Source organism: Ceratotherium simum, chromosome 8 (assembly GCF_057802395.1).
Source record: "Ceratotherium simum simum isolate JZ-2026a chromosome 8, ASM5780239v1, whole genome shotgun sequence".
Taxonomy (NCBI): domain Eukaryota; kingdom Metazoa; phylum Chordata; class Mammalia; order Perissodactyla; family Rhinocerotidae; genus Ceratotherium; species Ceratotherium simum.
In genome coordinates this window covers 43,420-63,121 of record NC_141907.1, presented here as the reverse complement: position 1 = coordinate 63,121, position 19,702 = coordinate 43,420, and the positions used below count along the sequence as shown (strand labels likewise).

The 19,702-nt window shown below is 48.3% G+C and overlaps 1 protein-coding gene across 8 annotated transcripts in view; it reads right to left on the bottom strand.

Annotated features, from left to right (window-relative positions):
- Positions 1-19,702, bottom strand: part of PIGG (phosphatidylinositol glycan anchor biosynthesis class G (EMM blood group)) — a 40,190-nt gene that overhangs the window by 7,882 nt on the left and 12,606 nt on the right. For 4 of the 8 annotated variants that reach the window (XM_004432196.3, XM_087434746.1, XM_087434747.1 and 1 more), the window contains 5 exons: positions 12,736-12,948; positions 7,812-8,029; positions 7,180-7,461; positions 5,290-5,747; positions 2,466-2,657 (listed from right to left, as the gene is read on the bottom strand). In XM_004432196.3, the coding sequence (XP_004432253.2) occupies positions 2,466-2,657; positions 5,290-5,747; positions 7,180-7,461; positions 7,812-8,029; positions 12,736-12,948 (1,363 nt within the window). Of the gene's footprint in view, positions 1-2,465; positions 2,658-5,289; positions 5,748-7,179; positions 7,462-7,811; positions 8,030-12,735; positions 12,949-13,989; positions 14,098-19,702 lie in introns of those variants that run through there. The other 4 variants (XM_087434748.1, XM_087434745.1, XM_087434751.1 and 1 more) reach the window with 4 other exon arrangements.

Below are 19,702 nucleotides of genomic sequence, written 5' to 3'. Positions count from 1 at the left end.
AATATTTTATATATACTAGAAAAACTGATCTTTAAAGTAATGCTAAGTAAATAAAATTTTAAAGGAAATAATCACTCTAATAATGTATCTCTTTTCAAAAACTGAATTTTTCTATTTCAGATTTTCTTAGGAAGGTTTATGCATTAAAAAAAAAATTCCTTGTTTTTAGTTTGATCAGTTTAATTCAAACAGTCAGAGCACTGTCTACCATGTGCCTGGCAGTGTGGAGACAACCAAGACTGGCGTGACGCCTGCCATGGGGCCATGCGTCGGCCGAGAAGCTGGGGTCAAGTGCTATCCCACAGCCAAGGTGTGTGCTAAGCTGAGCACTAACGATGGACCCACAAGGGTTAAAGAAGGAGAAATCAGCAAAGGCTGATTCAGAGAATCAGAAAAGTTCCAAGGAAGAAGGGGGCTGAACTGAGCACGCCAGGGTAGGCTGGAGGGTGAACATGAGGGAGACTGCCACCGGGGGCCTTCAGTGGGTCCATCTCCTAGCCCTAATGAGTCAGGGCCGTTTCTGCACATCTAGGACCACTGCAACCTGGCCTTCCACTCCAGCCAAACCTGGGCTTCAGAGTGCAGAATAAAGTCAGGAGTTATATGTAACGGAAGATTTTAGAATATCGATGGATAGCAGCACCAGGGGGGACTGAAAGGAGAGAAGCAGCGATTAGGGTGATCTAGAATTAGGATGGCTCTAGAATTGGGGTAGATGCTGGAACCAGGACAGATCTAGAATCAGGATGGCTTTAGAATCAGAATGGACTCGGAACCAGGATGGATCTAGAATCAGGATTGCTCCAGAATCAGAATGGACTTGGAACCAGGATGGATCTAGAACCAGGGTGGCTCTAGAATCAGAATGGACTTGGAACCAGGATGGATCTAGAATCAGGGTGGGTCTAGAACAAGGACAGATCTGGAACCAGGATGGTTCGAGAATCAGGATAGATGGGGGTGGGGAACGAAAGCATTTTACAGGAAGAATGTGAACCAAGCAGCGCAGGTCAAACAAAAGGGTGCACCAGCCTATTTTTTGGACACCAACAAGGTACATGCTGTTGTATCCATGAAAAGTAAGGTAAGTCATCCAAGACTACCAGTGAGTGATGCTGAAATTAGGTGCGTCAATCTGAGATCTGAGAGGAAATGAGGAACCGAATCCTGTATCACACTTTGAGATTTAATCAGACACCCCCATGTTGAACACCCTCAAATGTGACATCCAGCCTTGACATCTGCCCAGAGTCTCACACAGAACAGCCTTCAAGATATCTCCAGACCACATGCTCCCCACCTGACCTCCCTGTGTCAGGTGAAGGCGCACCACCCTGCTGTCACCTCAGCCAGGCCCTTGGCATCACCTTGACTCCCCAACCTGGTTGGCAGGTCCTGTTTCCAGGTGTGCCCCTTGCACCCCTTGGCCACCCACACAGCCTGGCTGCAGCCCTCAGCTTTCACTTTGACCTTTTCAGGGGAGACGACATTTGCTTTTCTTTCTATGATTAGAAAAGCAATACAAAACTGAGTGAAAAGGAGATCACAGTACACCTACCATCCACGTCCTAATGTGATCACAGCCAATTACATGTTCTAGTGTTTCATATAAATATGAAAAAATACGTACATACTTCATAAGATGGGGTCATACTACAGTTTTACAGCCTACTGCTCCACATCTTTATATGTTCTATGACAACACACTACTTAGTCAACTACTTAACGGCTGCAAGATTCCAGCAGAGCTGTAATGTAGCTCAGGGGCTCATCCCACTACTGTTGGCCAGTTACCTTGTTTTTCACTCTGTGCAACTGTAAATAATGCTTCAGAGGCATGCCCGCATCCCACTCTCAGGCCTCATATCTGGATTTATTCTTGAGATCAACTCTACAAGAGGACGCCGGCGTCAGAGGGTTGGACACATTCAAGGTTCTTAACGCGTTTCACAAACAGCTCTCCAGAGTGGCCCCTGCTCACCCCACCCCACGTCACCATTAAAAACAGAGAAGCTGCCACTTTGAGATGCAAAAGGTGGCCTTCATGATGCACTCTGCTTGCGGCACCCCCTTACAGGAATTCACTGTAAATTATGGGAAAGTTTGTTTTCCTGGAATGCCTCATTCCCCAACTGCTGGGAAGATCCATTTGTTATCCTCATTACTAGTTACTTCCTGAGTGAGCAAAACTGAATTCTTTAGATTCTTTACTTCTAAAGAATCCCTTATTTAAAAAAATAAACCTCAGTGATCTTACTCCCAAGTTACTTGTCTCCTTCCTACTAAACAAAGATGCCAACGAATCGGTTCATTGAGGCGTTCTTAGTGAGTTCTACTAACTGCAGGTGAAATCACAATTCTCAAAAACCAAACTCCAATGCTCTCATGATTGCATGGCATTTGTTAGTACATAAAACATTAAAATAGATCTAAAAGCAAATCCTCGTGTCTGCCAGCACACTTACTTTGAAATGTCTTTGTTGTCTTGTTGCCAGGGAAACAGCACATTTCCAATGGCCGCCCTGTAGCAATAGACGCCCAGCAGGCCGAGCGCCATGGCGACTTTCGATGCCAGGGAGCACCTCCTCTGAACCAATGTGAAAATCACGACAAGGGAGAGGGCAGCCAGAACAGAGAGTGCAGTTTTATGATCAGAGCTGAAATGAAATGGAAAATGCCAAAAATTACTAATAAGTATAACCAGTGATGTTATGGACCTATACCAAGGGACTTTCTAAAACGTGTACTAAAAATAGCTGATTTTCCTGAAAAAGCAAAAAAGAAAATTGCTGGTTATTTAAATTCAAACAAAGGTTCTTAAAAGGGAACAAATAAAGGACTGTTAACCTGAACTCTCATTTCTCACTCACAAGTGGTCCCACCAGCAGCTCTGCACCGGCCAGGGCAGCTATATGCATATAAAACACTTTCACTGGCTCCCCTGGTGCCCCTTTTCTGGGGCAGCCCCACTTTCCCAACTACAGGTAAAGAGGTTCTGGGTAAACCATACATTTATCAGTGTACACTGCACTCACAGGAGACACGCAAGTCCTGGTGGGACCCCCTTCCCTTCACTCAATAAGACAGATTGACTCAGTCAGAGCATCTGCCCCATTCCCAGCTGTCACAGGACAGAGCCCGGGCCCCTCTCTCACCTGGCCCTTGCCCACTACCCTGCTACCTTGGGGAGTGCTCAGCAGGGAAGGCAGGGTTCTTTTCTGCTTTATTCACCCTAGCTCACACTCAAGAAACCTGGACACTCCACAGTTGCATGGGTGACTATTGTGCCAAGGTGTACATATACAAATGGAAAAAAGTGACTTGGAAAGATGTGGCCCATGTCAGGATATGGGTCCCAGGGATGGCAGGTGGTGCAAGGGACACACTGGGGCCTGGTACTGCCCTCGTCCTTGCTCTGGGAGGTGGTCACGCGGGTGTCCATTCATTGTTGCTCATTAAACTGTGTGCTTTACGCACTCTCCTGGATTGTTAACTGTCACAACTGCAAAATGGAGCAATAGAGAAGGTGAGTTTAGGTGCCTCCGGAGGAGCTCTCCTGTGAGGAAGGAATGGGGTGACATTGCAGCCTCTTTACAAACTGTCAGGAATGACCCGTCAGTTACTCCTCACAGCGCGCAGGGAAAACTGCAATGCAGGAGGTGAGCGCCTCGGGCGGGAAGGGGCTGGGGTCCTGTGTGCTGGAGAAGGGTCCAGACTGAGCAGTGGGCACAGCTGCACCCTGGAGAGGGGGGCAGGGCCCGTGGGGGTGCCCCTGCATGCACAGTAGTGCATCTGGGGGTGGCAGTCAGCAAATTCTCCGGCTGTGCTTCAATTTTCCAGAAAAGTAAGAAGTGAGGTCATGGTGCTGTCCCAGCACTCTTGTCCTCACATGCTCGGGCTCTGGCCACGACGCCAGCCAGGCTCTCTCAACTCCCCTCTGCTTCCTCAGCCCAAGGGGGACAGGCCAGTGTCTTCTCTCAGGTTGCTGTGAAAATGAAACGAGTGGACATACAGCAGGCACCCAGAAAATGCTGCCTGTGGTTACTGTGGCTGCCAAGGGTTGGCTAATATGGTTAATATTCAGGAGAAATTTCCCACAAGAATTATTGGGCAGAGGAATAAATAATTTTACAGACTTTGATGTGCAATTCCAGGTGTCTTCCAAAAGGACTGTGCCAACGCGTGGTTCTGGGGTCCTCCCGTGCCCCCATCCTGGGTTTCATCTTTCCTTTGGTGTTTCCACCTCGCTAGGCATACAATCACCCAGTGCTCTGTAACCGGAAGTTGCCCAATTCCTAGAGGGAGTAAGCACTTCCCTTTTCCTTCTTTTGGCATTTCCTCCTTCAGAATGTGTCTGCCACTGTCCTAAGCCCCTGCCTGTAGGCAGTTCTTAGAGAAGCTCCTCACAGCACCCAGGCAGGGACCTCTGTGTCACACTCGCGGGAAAAATTTTTTCCTCTTACTGTTCTCCTTTTACTTCAGTTTTCTAAATCTTCACTGACAGACAATTAAGACCTATAATATAGCCAAATCTTGATCTTTTCTGTCTGGTTTTTTTCACTCTACTCCAATCCTCCCTGTCTGCTACACTTTCTACTAGTTTTCTAGCCACTGTGAGAGGCTTCGGAGCTGGCTGAAGATTCACCCCTTTCTAGGGAGGGAGAGAGGAAAGGGAGGACAGAGGAGGAGTGCGCACAAATGGCAGAGCTCACCCAGCCTTGCCCCATCTCCCCAGCCCCGCCTCACCTCCCCCCCGCCCAGCCCCATCTCCCCGAGCCCTGCCCCGTCTCCCCCAACCCACCCCATCTCCCCAGCTCCCCTAGCCCTGCCCCGTCTCCCCCAGCCCCGCCTCATCTCCCCCAGCCCAGCCCCATCTCATCTCCCCCAGCCCAGCCCCGTCTCCCCGAGCCCTGCCCCGTCTCCCCCAGCCCTGCCCTGTCTCCTCCAACCTGCCCCGTCTCCCCATCTCCCCCAGCCCTGCCCCTTCTGGGAGGAGGCACCGAGTGACAAAACTACATCCTTGCTACAATTATCATGTTAAAACTCAGGTTTTCAAACATGAACAATTACAGTGATTCAGCAATAAAAAACCAAACATATTACGCTAGCCTCAAATTCACCCTTCAACATCAATTCATGGGTTATGGTATATTTTTCCATTTCTTCAGATCTCAAATACCAACTGTATCCTGAATATGAAAAGTAGGCCTCAATTTTGAACAAGAAGACTCTGCGAGTGGACAGTCAGCCGTGGAAGGTATGGCCTAAGACCACAGCTCATGCTCTCACCTGGCAAGCCAGAGCCCCAGGTCAGGCCGGTGGGCCCACTGCACACCCGTCTGGTTTAGAGACCGCAGCAGCCGGCAGCAGATGAGTATCACCCACGGGCTTGCCAGCACCATCCACTTCTCAAAGCCTCTGAGCGCGTCCAGGGAAGGGGGGCCCTTGCACCCTCTGTTGAGCTCCAGCACGGCAGAGCCGGCGTTCTTGTCCTGCAAAGCTGGTGTGGCACTGCCAAAGCATTCCTCCATGTGGAGGCTGCGCTGAAGCTCACAGTCGTCTCCCAGAAGGCAGTTTCTGTAGATGTCGTGACACAGAGCCAGACACAGGGTGCTGACGAGGAAGTACCAGGTCTGGTGCTCCTCCTCAATGAAGCTGCTCGCACCCAGACTCAGGACGTGGCCCACGGTCCCCAACAAGATAAGAAGATCTAACTCCGACCACTGTGCATTGGAATGAGCTGCATTCTGTAAAAAGGAACAAGTCTTTTGAAAGGGAAAACTCTGAAAATGACACAGATCTTGCTGCACGTACTTGGAGTCCTTGCTCACAGACGTGGTCTGCTGTGACAGACACCTGCTGCTCCTCACGCCAGCACCGCTGCCCCTGCTTTCGTGGCATAGCCAGGGGGACACAGAAACAGCATGGGCAGTCCTCACCTTGGACTGCCAGTCCTAAGCTGAGTGACAAGACAGAAGATGTTTCGACTCAAACCATCCGGGCAGTGCCAGAGCTCAGAGAGCTCGCCTGCCAACCCCTGGACCCAACTCTCCATGCACCATTCTTGCCTTCTTGGAGCCAGTTCCTGCTAGCTGAAACCGAAGAACCCCAAGGATATATTCCACCAAACCAGACATCTAATTTCTCCATGAATTTTCCAGAAATTCAGAAAGTTTCCACTAAAACGGTTAATTCTATTGAAATGGCATCACAGTACTATCTCTTAAATACACCAACCTAAAGCATTTAAAATGAAAGATGAGGACTCAATGATTGTCATTTGATAACTACTCGATATTTATTCTATTTATCATGTGCCGCTAGTATACAACACATAGAGATCCCCTGAACCTAGTTAGGCCCCGGAGAACAAATCAAACGGCTCTAGGGAACCTCTGCTCTAACGGGGGGGAACACCGTGTCATCAACAACACGGACATGTGGGAACAGGCATCTGGCGGCCCCTGTCACAAGCGGGCTGCACTGGGGGCCTGGAGTCACTGCACCGGGTCCCTCGGGCCCTGGGCACCGTGGACCAACTGTGATTGCCATCTCTTCCTCGCCGCCCTGCCACCACAACCAGCCAATGAATGAAGGTGTCAGAGGTCTAGGAATTCTAAAGGAAAACATCAGTCTTGAAAAGAAAACTGTACTTTACAAGGCAGAACGATTCCTAAGGAGGGCAGGACGAGGACAGGGTCCAAGCCCCCTTCTGACCTTCCTGGGGTGTCTAAGGAGTTGACTGAAATGGTCTTCCCTCGGCTGCAGCACAAACACCTCTTCTGAGAGATGCTCTGATTCACGCAATCCCCCGTCAGCCAGTTGCCTATGCATCTGTGACCAGCAGCTCTGTACCGTCCCCTGTGTTACAGTCACAGGGACCTTGTCTGTCCAACTAAGAAGTAAAGCTTGTGATCTGACAGCCAGATCTGAGTGTCTGAAGCTGGGATGCTCAGGGCCCCGGAGACGGGCTGCTCTAAGCACTTCCTCGTCGGCCCACTCTAAGCAATTCCTCGTCGGCCCCTCTGAAATGTGGGCTCCTTTCCTCGGCTCCCGCCAGCACTGTGCCTGGTACACACCAGGGGTTTAACCAATGTCTGATGAACGAAAGATCGTCTGAAATAACAAAAAATGGCCCATCCAGAAAGACAGTGGCATAGTCACAGGAACCAGACTCACCTTACTCAGAAGCTTTCCATCAACAAACACCTTGGTAAGAGCAGATACGACCGCGCAGAGCAGTGCAGAAATCAGCATCATCACTCCACCTGCCGTCAGCCACGAGAGGCTACAGAAATAGCACGAACTCTCGGCTGAGGTGCACACGATGACATGAATGGCCGAAAGAACCAGGAATGTCAAATAGAAGAGCAGAGAAAACACAGGTGACAACAGGGAAACCTCCAGCTCAGCCTTGTTGCTCAGTGCTTGCGGGATGCTGAGCAGGAGCAGGGTGAGAACCTGGAACAGGAAAACAACAGCAGTGACCACGACTGCTGGGCTTGGGGAAACCTACTTAGAAAAAGCCCATCTCCTGAACTTGTGTCAGCTGCTCAAACAGTGGAAACAGAAGAAGAAAGCCCCATAAACACTATTTCTATTGAACTGCCCAGAACACACGTCTGCAGCAACGTGGAGCGGAGCTACCTGACACCTGACAATACTTGTGGACACAAAAGGAAAGAGTTCAACAAACAAGAAAGCTCCTATTTTTCCCTTTTTAGAAACATTGCTTCATATATCTTTAAACTATAATATTCTGGCTGAGTTATCTAATCAGTTTAACAGCTGAGCCACACAAGCGCCCGCACCTCCAAAACCACGATGGTCCCCACCACCATCGAGTAGACATCATACTGGGCCACTTGTCTGCTCAGGGACAGGCTCAGGGTCTTCAGGGCATCCAAGTACTGCTTGCGAACCTTGGTTCCCAGGTTGAAAAGGACTTCTGAGTTATTTTCCTCCAAGTACAGTCTGATCCAGTTCCCATGCAACCTCTCTGAGATTTTAAACTGCTCAAATCCAGGCTCTAACAAGAAGAGAAAAAGGTCACACGCATCTCATGGACACACACACACACACGTATAATTTCAAAGTATTCAGTTATTCATGGTATGCGGTGAAGACTGATACCTAAGGAAGATGAACTATTCCTTGGGAGGGTGGTCAGCAACACTTTCAGGAAACTAACAGCTGATGATACTTTGCATCCTCTGACATCCTTGCTGCCCGCCAGCCTGCCATGGCCCTTGGCACGTTGCAGCACAACGTGGACAGAAGTGTCTACTCGCCACTCTGTCCCTCTCTGGACCTGGCCTTACCTCCTCCTCCCCTTCTCTCTCTGTCTCTCTCCACTCTTTTCTTCCTCAATGCGCAATATGAACACAACCCAGAAATGCATTACATTAACAGGACCTATTTTACAGAATCTTTCCGGCACTCATGCACTGTGTGAGGACTGGGCGGGCAGTGGCCTGACGCCTTCTCCGCCGTGTCCACTTCCCCAGTGTAGGCTGACCCTTCTGGCCTTCCACTAACGGCTCCTATCTTTGACCAGCTTCCCTTTTCCACATGTCCTCCTTGGAAAGGAATGCAGTCTCCTTGCCCTTCCTGCCATGACATTGAGCTATGTTTCCAATGCCAATGCCCAGCTAGACGATCCACCCCCGATGCAAAGCCAGTACTGGCGGAACAGCTCCTGGATGCAGCCCAGCCCCAGCTGCTGCTGGGTCCCCTTTTGGGATGGGAATGTGTGCTGCCCAAGGTCAGGGGGCTAACCTCCTTCCTTTCAGAGCTGGACCAGCCTTACTTTTGACTTGACTGGTCTGCAAAGCAAGAACTTCCTTTCCGAGATTCCTTGGTATTTAACATGCCCTTCCTTGGGGCCGGCCTGGTGGCACAAGCAGTTAAGTGCTCACGCTCCATTTCAGTGGCCCGGGGTTCGCAGGTTTGGATCCCGGGTGCACACCAACACACCGCTTGTTGAGCCATGCTGTGGCAGCATCCCATATAAAGTGGAGGAAGAGGGGCACGGATGTGAGCTCAGGGCCAACCTTCCTCAGCAAAAAAGAAAAAAAGAGGAGGATGGGCATTGCATGTTAGCTCAGGGCTGATGTTCCTCACCAAAAAAAAAAAAAAAAAAACATGCCCTTCCGACGCCCAGCAAAGCCATTCGAGGGGCCTTGCCCCTACCCACTGGCAGTGTGCCCACCTCAGCTTTTCCCCATCATGACCAGGACAGAACCGGTGCGACCTGTCGCACGCTGCCCAGCATCCTCGATGCACGACTCCTGAGCACAGGCCCAAATGGCTACAGCCTGGCCATTGCTGCTGGCACCAACTGACTTGTCCCAAGCACTGGTGGCCAGCACAACACTAAGCCCCTCATTCTTGTCCTCTCCTCGTGACCTAGAGACAGGGACGATTACTATGCTCACGCCAGAGAGGAGGCAACTCAAGACACCAGCTCACAGACTAGTGGGTGAGCTAGGATCTACCTCAGGTAGTCTGGATCCATGCAGGCATGCTTATTGCTACACTCGACACCCAGAGTCACAGACACCAGGGGCACCTGTGTCTACACCCCACCACCCAGAGTCACAGAGACATGGAGCACCTGTGTCTACACTCGACCACCCAGAGTCACAGAGACATGGGGCACATGTGTCTACACTTGACCACCCAGAGTCACAGAGACATGGAGCACCTGTGTCTACACTCGACCACCCAGAGTCACAGAGACATGGGGCACATGTGTCTACACTCGACCACCCAGAGTCACAGAGACATGGAGCACCTGTGTCTACACTCGACCACCCAGAGTCACAGAGACATGGAGCACCTGTGTCTACACTCGACCACCCAGAGTCACAGAGACATGGGGCACATGTGTCTACACTTGACCACCCAGAGTCACAGAGACATGGGGCACCAGTGTCTATACCCCACCACCCAGAGTCACAGAGACATGGGGCACATGTGTCACCCCATTACCCAGAGTCACACACATGGGGATGCCTGTGTCTACACCCCACCACCCAGAGTCACAGACACATGGTGGCACCTGTGTCTATACCCCACCACCCAGACTCAATACACATGGGGCACCTGTGTCTACACCCCATTAGCTAGAGTCACAGAGACATGGGGGACCTGTGTTTACACCCCATTACCCAGTGTCACAGACACATGGGGGCACCTGTGTCTACTCCTCTCTACCCAGAGTTATGGAGACATGGGGCCCCTGTGCATGCATCCCAACAAACACCCACTGAGCACTGACTACATGCTGTGTGCAAAGGGGTACAGTCCCTGCCTGCTTGGGCTTGTGATCCAGTAGGGTTCCCACCCATATGTATAATGACAAGTTGTGGAAAATGCTATGGAGGAAAAGTAGAGGGACTAATGAGACACTTCTGGTAATGGAGAGGGAACTGACTAAGACGGGTTGAGGGTGGGGGACAAGGAAGTTGTGACATTTTAAGCTGAAACGTAAAGGATGCCCAGGAATTAAGCAGGTGAACCTTGGGGAAAAGCATCTAGTCAATGGGAATGGCACACGCAAAGGTCCTGAGGTGAGAAAGCCCATCCCACTGGAACTGAAGAGTCACATGAGCGATGGGCTAGGTTGCATCAGACTGGGCCGGAGATCACAGAAGCCTTAAAACCTATTTTATTGTCAGACGTGTACCCAGTTTTGTTTCAGGAAACACGATCACTGGGGTATAGACCAAGGGTGCCCCAGGGGTGTAGGCCCCATGAATGCTTTCTCCTTCCAGGGACTGGCCTACGTTCATTTCACAGGCTCACTTCTGGCCACATCCACTGCAGTGCTCAATTCTCCCCACCCTGCTCTTCCTGAAATAAGCCAACAATCCCATTGCTTTTTTGTTTTTGTTGTCTTTATCAGTTGTTAGTATAGGAAAATGACACAAATTACCAATAACAACAAATTTGTAAAAGCTACCAAGCTCATAAGTTATTTTGAAAAAAACAAAAATAAAGTAACAGTTATCTCTGGTCTGGACTGAAATGTGCACTGTGGCCAGGCGTCACCTTCGACAAAGTCCGGGCCATCTCACGGACTAAGAGCTGGTGCTCCCCAAGTTCTCCTGCCACTTAGGACATCTGGTTCCCAACCACTCCCTGCTGGCACCTCAAGGTCAGCCTCCACCTCAGCACAAACGCATGGGTATTCCCTGTACGTGGTAGTACCCCACTATTTCAAGTAGGAAAAGCTGCCAACATCACATGAATGCTGCCGCAAACCAGGAGTCGACTTCCTCTAGATTCCCAAACTTGCCCCAGTCCCAGTGTCAAGCACGTTATCCGTGATGTGCCTGGATGGGTCAGAGTAAACTGTTTGAAACTATGGTGCTGGGAAGTGCGCACTCCTGTTCCGGATCATTCCTACCAGCATATAAACACCTAGTTTCTCCCAGCTTAAAAACGAAAACAACATACCCCACCTTGGCCTCCCGTCCACTTCAGACAATAGCCCATTTCCATGCTCCCATGAGAGCTGCTGTGTCTGTCTCCAGTTCCTCATGGCACCCCCTCCAGCCAGGATTTCCCCACGTGAACTGCCCCTTTCAAAGTCACTGATAACCTCACTTGCCAGAGGAATAGTCAATTCTCAATTCCTCATTTTATTTTACCTTGAGCAGCATTCAACACAGCTGCTCACTTCCTCCTTCTTGAAATTCTTTCTTTTCTTGGCTTCTTTGACACCAATCCCCTCGCCCTGTGAGCACCCTGCCTTGCAAACTTGCTCCTCCTACAACCTTCCCCACCTCGGTAATGGTCACCCCATTCTTTCACTGTTCAGCTGAAAACCTCAGTCATTCCTTATGCCCCTGGTTTGCTTGTACCTTACATCCATTGCATCAACAAATCCTGCTTGCTCTACCTTCAAAACAAACCCAGCGTGCAACGCTTGTCCTGGGTTCCACTGCCACAGCCTGGGCTCTCACACCCTCACCAAAGTGCCGGAGCAGCCTCCTGACTCGCCCACAGCACAAGGCTGAGCCCTCCACGCAGCACCCGAGAGCCTTTGAAAATGGAAGCCAAAGATTTCAGGCTCTGCACGAAACCCTGCAGTAACTCCCCACCTGACTCAGAATGAAAGCAAGAGCCCCTCTTATGCCTAAAAGGCCCTCATATCACTCTGACCTCATCTCCTTCGTCTTTCCCCCAGTTCACTCTGCTCCAGCCACTCCGGCCCCTGGTTGTTCCTTGAATGTGCAGGCATGTCCCCACTGCAGGATCCCGCGTCTGCCACCACGCTCTGTCCCAGGCTCAAAGGCCAGGCCAGCACGGCCCTCACACACCTGCACTCCCTGCCCCTTCCCCGGTTCATCCTTTTCCTAAGGCGCTCATCACCACCTGAAATCTATCGCTTCTTCGTTTCCTCTCTCTCCCCGCCTGCAAGGTCACCTCCATGAGGGCAGAGCCCTTGTACTGCTGTATCTCCAGGGCTCTGAACAGTCCCCAGCCAAACACGGACTTAGTGGAAAAAATTCAACATTTGTTGAATGAGTGAATTTATGACAGAACTTGATTTAGATAATTGTATCTGCGGGTGTTGCTAATGGTGGTAGTCAGGGTTCTAAGAAAACAGGAACGCATCTGTATAGTCAGAGACCGATGAAGTGCACCCCACTAAACACCAGGAAAACGCCAGGCACAATGGAAACACACAGTCTAACAGACGTCAGCAACTGCTAACTGACTTACCTTTTTTATATGATGGTACAGTCTCTTGCAACAATTTGGCAAGCTGTACTGTATTTAAATGTAAAAACCTCAGTTGTTCTCGCATTGGTTTCCCTTCTATGGCTGGGAATAAGAGACTGCCTACACTGTTTTTTGGAATTGGCAGACCAAGCCCTATTGCCAGTGTTGCAGCCAAGTCAGTCTGCTGGACGTGCTCTGGACGTCTGACATCACCTGGAAAAAAGAAAACAGTTTAAATGACAGGCTCTGGGAGGTGTGTGACGTAGTCATTCTCCAAACTGACCTTCTGCAACTACTGTAAGTCAAATTACCCTTCTCTTCAAACCATTCCCCATAGATTTATACAGACAGCACCTCATTGTTTTTTACGTCCATAAATTTACTGAACACCCACCCTGTGCGGAGCACGGTGCCTTCCCTGAAGTAGTGTACAATACACAGGAGAGATACTAATGCAAGAAAGTCAATGCCGTGTGATTTCGGAGTGTGGGGTGGGCACGCAGGTAGCAGGGAGCTCAGCAGACGCTGAGAGACAGTCACTTCGGCGAGGTCAACAGTTAACCCCCTGAACAAGGGTGAGGGCGGGATCCCTGGTGGCCCTGTTCCTCTGGATTCAGAGTGGTCCACGCAGCCCCACAAGAGAGGTGGATGCAGATGTCTCTGCAGCTCCTGAGCAGCAGCAGGCGCCTCTACTGGGGAAAGCGGGATGCGGCTGGGTTCAGCTGGGCTGAGTTCCATAACCATCTATGACAAGCAAGACATCTGCCTACTGACGGCCTGAGCAACCAGAGTGCTTCAAGCCCCAGCAGTGGTCGGCCATACTACTAACTCCTGCCAGAATGGGCACGACATCAGGATGCTGGGCTCCGGCCCCTGCTCTGCTACCGTCCAGTGGGAGGCCCTGGACAAGAAACTCAGTTTTCTCTCCTGTAAAGAGAGCACTCAGCCCCCACACCCCAGAAGCCACAATGCAGGCCCGCAGGGAAGCCTACCTAGGAGAGGCGGCGCTCAGTGCGAGTCTCTTAGACACGCTGGGGTGAGTCTGTACAGGTTTTACTTTGATTGTGGTAATTTTGGGTTGCCTAGAATTTTTCTTTTAATTAAAAATTTGTTAATCTCTTCTTGACCAACCCCCTACTGATGGCTTCTGGGTTATATTTAGAAAGAACTTTTACACTCCAATATTATTACTTGTTTTCTCCTAGTATTTTCTTACATTAAGTGCTCTGATCTGAAACAAAACAAAAAGCCCACCTTAAACTGCTTTGGGTACTGATGTGGTGGTGCTGGTGCTGTCACTCTGAGACCACTGAGGTCATTATGCGATACTCTAATTCTATCATAACCGGGACTGTCGACAACCAGGATTCTAAACTTGGGAGGAAGACAGTACAGATGTAAGGTTACTTTTACAGCAGTGAATGTGAATTGCAAGTATCCATACAAGCTCAAGATCAATTTTATCTTAAAAAGATTTCCTTGCTTTGTCCAGAAATGATGACTAAGCCAGTATCCATGAGCACTGCTAGCTCTGACAGTGGTTCTCAAAAACTCCTTTCCACTGAAAGGAACCAGGGCATCTTGGAGAAGCAGCCGGTTCCAGGTCCAGGGAAGGAACTGTGCGTGAGAGGCTGGAATACCTTCTCAGACCAGACAGCAATAGAGCACTCAGAGATGCTGAGGTCTTTGAGACCTTAAGGCTGGAAGGACTCAGGAGCTAATCTGAAGATAATCCCACTGGCTAAAGATGGAACAATTTGAATATTAAAAAGAATAATATCTACAGTGAATTGAAACAAATAAAATATGCTTAAATCCATAAATACACAATGTTACTTAAAAAAACTAATTGGTCATAGCTGAAGCATGTCAGTGAACTCATTCACTGATTTGAAACTGGTAATTAAGTGGAAAGAATAAGCCATCATTTATCCAATCTCTTTTATGTAAATGGTACTGCTGGGTAACTAAAAAGTAGATGGGGATGAATTCTCTGTATAGAATTATTCTGGCTAGTTAACGAAAAAAAGAATTATAGAATTAAAATATCACTATTTGCATCCTCTAGTGAATCACTGGCCCTAGCTGGTCACCAACGGCTCCCAATATCACAATATAGCAGACAGTCAGACACCATGTACTTTCTGTTAGAAAGGAAGGTGCTTCCTTTTGCCCAAACCCACCAAACCAACGGGATATGAATCTGCTCGCACCTGCAGGCCAGACAGCATTTACAGGATGGACAGAGGACATGTCAGCAGACAGTGCAGAGAGATTTCACAGACTCCACAAACAACCAGGTCTCTTCAATAAACAACAGTAAAATAAAAGAGGATTGGTGGAGACCTACAGATTAAAAGAGACTTAAAGAGACATATCAACAAATTGTAGTGCACAGATCTTATTTGGATCCTAATCCAAACAAACTAAAACAACTAGAGAGAGAGAGACAGACATTGAAATTTGAACACTGTCTATTTGATGGTATTAAGGAATTAATGCTATTTTTTAAATGTGATAATGGTATCAAGATTATGTAAAAAAATAAAAAGAGCACATATCTTTTAGAGCCCTGCTTCCAAGTAACAAAGGAGAAGGCAGATGAGTGAGGCTACAGATGACATAAGATTGGCTATAACTGGCTGACAACCGTAGAAGCTGGGTGGTGGGCTTGGGGGCTTATTATACTATTTTGACTACTTGTATACGTCTGAAAATTTCCGTAATAAAGAGTCTTTAAAAAAGATTACAATGCTTTGATCCGGGATTTATATTGGTTTAAAAAACGAGGTAGAGCCTCAGCATTATTTTTGTCCAGAAGGTTAGCCAGACATCCTAACATCACGTGTGGAATGCCGTGTCTTTTCTCAACTAATCTGAAATGCCACCTATGTCACCAAAGGCCCATACATACTGGGGTCTATTTTTGGCCTCTTGATTTTGCTCCATTGATTAGTGTGACTCGTTCTGGCCAGCACTAACTATTTTAATAATTGTTATTCTGTAATCCTAACACAGGCAGGCCACATTACAGAGGAAGTTTTATCCTGCAGCAACAGGAAGCCATTAAAGAATTAAAAGCATTTCAGAAAGCCATTCTTGCAGTCCAGCAGCCAGTCCTTCCCCCACCTGTCACCACCTCTGCTGGCCCCCACTACGTGCTCTGCACAGCTGAGCCATCTTTTAAACATTCAATCAACAAATACTGACGAGACGTCCACTAGGTGCTGGGCACTAGTCCAGGCTGGAGGGATAGAACAGTAAGACAAAACAGGCAAAGTGCCTCCCTTCATGGAGCTTCCATCGTGGGAGCAGGAAGTGGACAATAAAACAGACCTGCTCTGCCCTGTGTGGAGCTCCAGGAAGAGGCATGCTCTCCTTCCCAGACCCCCTGGCCCTGGACTGACCCAGATCTGAGCTTCTCTTACTGGGAGGTAAGGACTCTGGGGTGGGCAGTAGCAGGCTGGGCGTATATAAAATCACATGGTACACAATCCAAAATTGCTTATTCTCAAAATAATAAACACCTTAATATTTATTTTTATTAAAATATGCAATAAGAAATTTGCATGAATTGTAGGGTAAAAAGCCTTCACAGAACTATCAGGAATGGTGGTGTGAGGAGCTCTCTGGAGCTGCTCATCAGCAAAACAACATAACTAGTCAAAATCATAAAAATCACAACCACCACCACCACCACTTACAGCCTCTGGAAACCATCCACGGGCATACAGCAAATGAAAAAATCTTTATTCAAGAAAATCTACTAAAACTTGGTAAGAGCAGGGGAGGCTGAGGCACTTGAGGAACCATGACTCACCCCCTCCCTCCCTTCCCAGCTCTGTGGGACAGAAACTCCACTCTGAGTGGGTGCAGCCAAGAACACAGGGCTCCCTCTCCCCCAAGCCTCCGGAGGGGCTCTGTGCTCCCCCGGGAGGGGCGGGCTTCCAGCATTGCTCATCCTCTGCGGCCACATGGTGCAAAGGCTCAATCCCAGGGAGTTGCTGGGAGCCCCCTTTTTCCAACCAGCACCACCCAGAGTCTCTACCCCAGGTACAACAGCCCTAAAATATTGGGGCCCACTCACCCTTACCCCAGTTTGCTTGCAGGGTGGAGGCAGCCCCCTGGGAGAAGCTATCAGAGAAGACCAGAGGATACTCCACAGAGCCCTGCGTGTAAAGCAGGGTGTCACTCCAAGAGAAGGGGACTGCTGTCTCCACCCACCACTAGGAACTGTGGCTCAGAGATTTTGCCTAGGGAGACAGACAGGCCAGAGAACAGAGCAAAGCTCCCCCAGAAGAACTGACATTCTTTGAAACAGAATGTGGGGAGTTCCAGCCTAAGGCTGCTCTTGAAAACAATGGAGATTCTGGAGGTAAGCAACTAAGAGGAGGCTGGAGGCTTCATGAGAGGAACAAGCTAAAACCACAGGCCAGCTAGAGGTTGATCAGAGAGAGCCAGGGAAAAAGACAGCTGAGCAGGGCTCTCCTGGGGTCAGAACAACTTCAAAGACTGGCCTCGAAAATGACCCCTGCAAAGGAGTCCAAATATAATGAGATTGGACCATGGAGCACATTTATTATAAGTTGTTGAAAATAAGAGAGCAGTCAGCTGGCAAGGAGTGGAGCCTAACAGCTGGCATTACAGCAACAGAGGCAGCAGCTTAGCAGAGCTACCCCAGAGAGAGACAGTCACAGGGCACCACAAAGACGCTGTCATCCCAGTGAGGTTGTGCCCCCACAGGAGCGACAGCAGAGACTGCACACTGTGGGGGAAGACGTCACTGAAATGGTCCAGCAAAGTCACCCAACAAATAAACCAGCAAACAACAATGACAACAGGCCCTGGAGGGGAGGGATCAGTGTCCAGAGTTGCTACAATATGTTATTTAAAATGATCAGTTTTCATCAAAAACTATGAGCAATTATACAAAGAAACAGTAAAATCTGACTCAAACAGAAAAAAAAGTGGGCAACAGAACCTTCTGTGAAGGGCCCAGATGTGAGAGTTAATAGACAAAATCACCATACATACATTCAAAGAACTAAGGGAAACTAAAGAAGTAAAGGAAGGTGAGCCAATAATGTCTCATCAAATAGAGAGTATCAGTAAAGAGATAGAAACTATAAAAAAGAACCAAATGGAAACTCTGGAGTTGAAAAATACAGTAACTGAATATATAAAATATAATAAATGAAATGAAAAATTCACTATAGTCACTCAATGACAGATTTTGAACAGGCAGGAGAATCAGCGAATTTAAAGACAAATTGCCAAAAATTACACAATCTAAAAAACAGAAAATTTCCCAAATTTGATGAAAAACATTAATCTACACATCCAAGAAGCTCAATGAACTACAAGTTGGATAAACAGAAAATACACAGACACATTGTAATACAAATGCTGAAAGACAAAGATAAAGAGAAGGGAACCCATCAGATTAAGTTGATTTCTCATCAGAAACCACGGAGGCCAGAAGGCAGCAGGGTAGCATACTCAAAGTGCTGGAAGAAAAAAGAACAGTCAACCAAGAATCTCACATCCAGCTAAACTATCTTTCAAAAATAAAGGTAAGATAAAGACATCCCCAGATTGAAAAAAAAAGACAGTTCATTGCTAGCAGACTTGCCTTACAAGAAATACTAAGGGCAGTTCTTCAGGCCGAAAGCAAGTGACTCCAGACGGTTATCTGGATCCACATAAAAAAAATAAAGGTAACTAAACAATTATAAAAGACAGCACAAAAACATATTTCTTCTCCTGATTTAAAAAGCAATTATAGAAAACCATATACATATAATTATATTGTTAGTCTATAACATATAGAAATGTAATGTATTTGACAATAACAGCACAGAGGAGGTAGGTGGGGGCAAAGCCATACTGGAGAGAGAAAGTGACACCATATGAAAACATATTTCAGCACAAGAACTTGTTCACAAAAGTTCACAGCAGCATTATTCATAGTAGCCACAAAGTGGAAACAACCCAAATATCCATCAACTGATGAATGGATAAATCAGTGGGGTCATCCACACAACGGCATATTATTTTGCAGCAGAAAGGAATGAAGTCCTGATATGTGATACAGTGGGGATGAACCTTGAAAACACGATCCTGAGTGGAAGAAGATAATCACAAAAGACCACACATTATAGGGTTCCTTGTATAGGAAATATCCAGAAGAGGCACATCTCTAGAGACCGAAGGATGAATGGTTACCCGCAGCTGAGGGTGGGGTGGGCAGATTACCGGTTGGGGGAAGTGAGAGTGCTGACTGTGGAGGCGACGAAATGCCCTAAAGTTGATATTGATGATGGCTGCCCAACTCTGAATGAACTAAAAGCCGTGCAGTCCTGGCTCATAAAATGAGCACAATGAGAATACAGAATATAACTATTCTTAAAACAAACAAAACCAGGGGGCCACCCTGGTGGCACAAGTGGTGAGGTGCATGTGCTCCATTGCGGCGGCCCAGGGTTCGCAGGTTCGGGTCCCTGGAGTGCACCGATGCACCGCTTGTCAAGCCATGCTGTGGTGGCGTTCCATATAAAGTAGAGGAAGATGGGCATGGATGTTAGCCCAGGGCCAATCTTCCTCAGCCAAAAAAAGAGGAGGATTGGCATCAGATGTTAGCTCAGGGCTGATCTTCCACACACACAAAACCAAACAAAACCAAAAATTCAGAGCCAACTGTTCACTGAGGTCAGCTGTCTGAGCAGCCCTTGCCGGCAGTCTACCTGCAGCCGCCCGGCCCTTCCTGGCTTTGAAGATGCAGTCAGGCCTCCCAGGGAGGAGATTCTTACATACTCATCTTAAAGATGAAACATCAGCACTTAAAACAATAACCCTAACATTCCTATAATATGAAAATGTCAGTTTAGTTGTCTCTTTTCCTCCCCAGACTACAGGCTCCCTGAGGGTGAATGTGTCCATGATGCCCAGCAAGGTGCCTGACTTACCA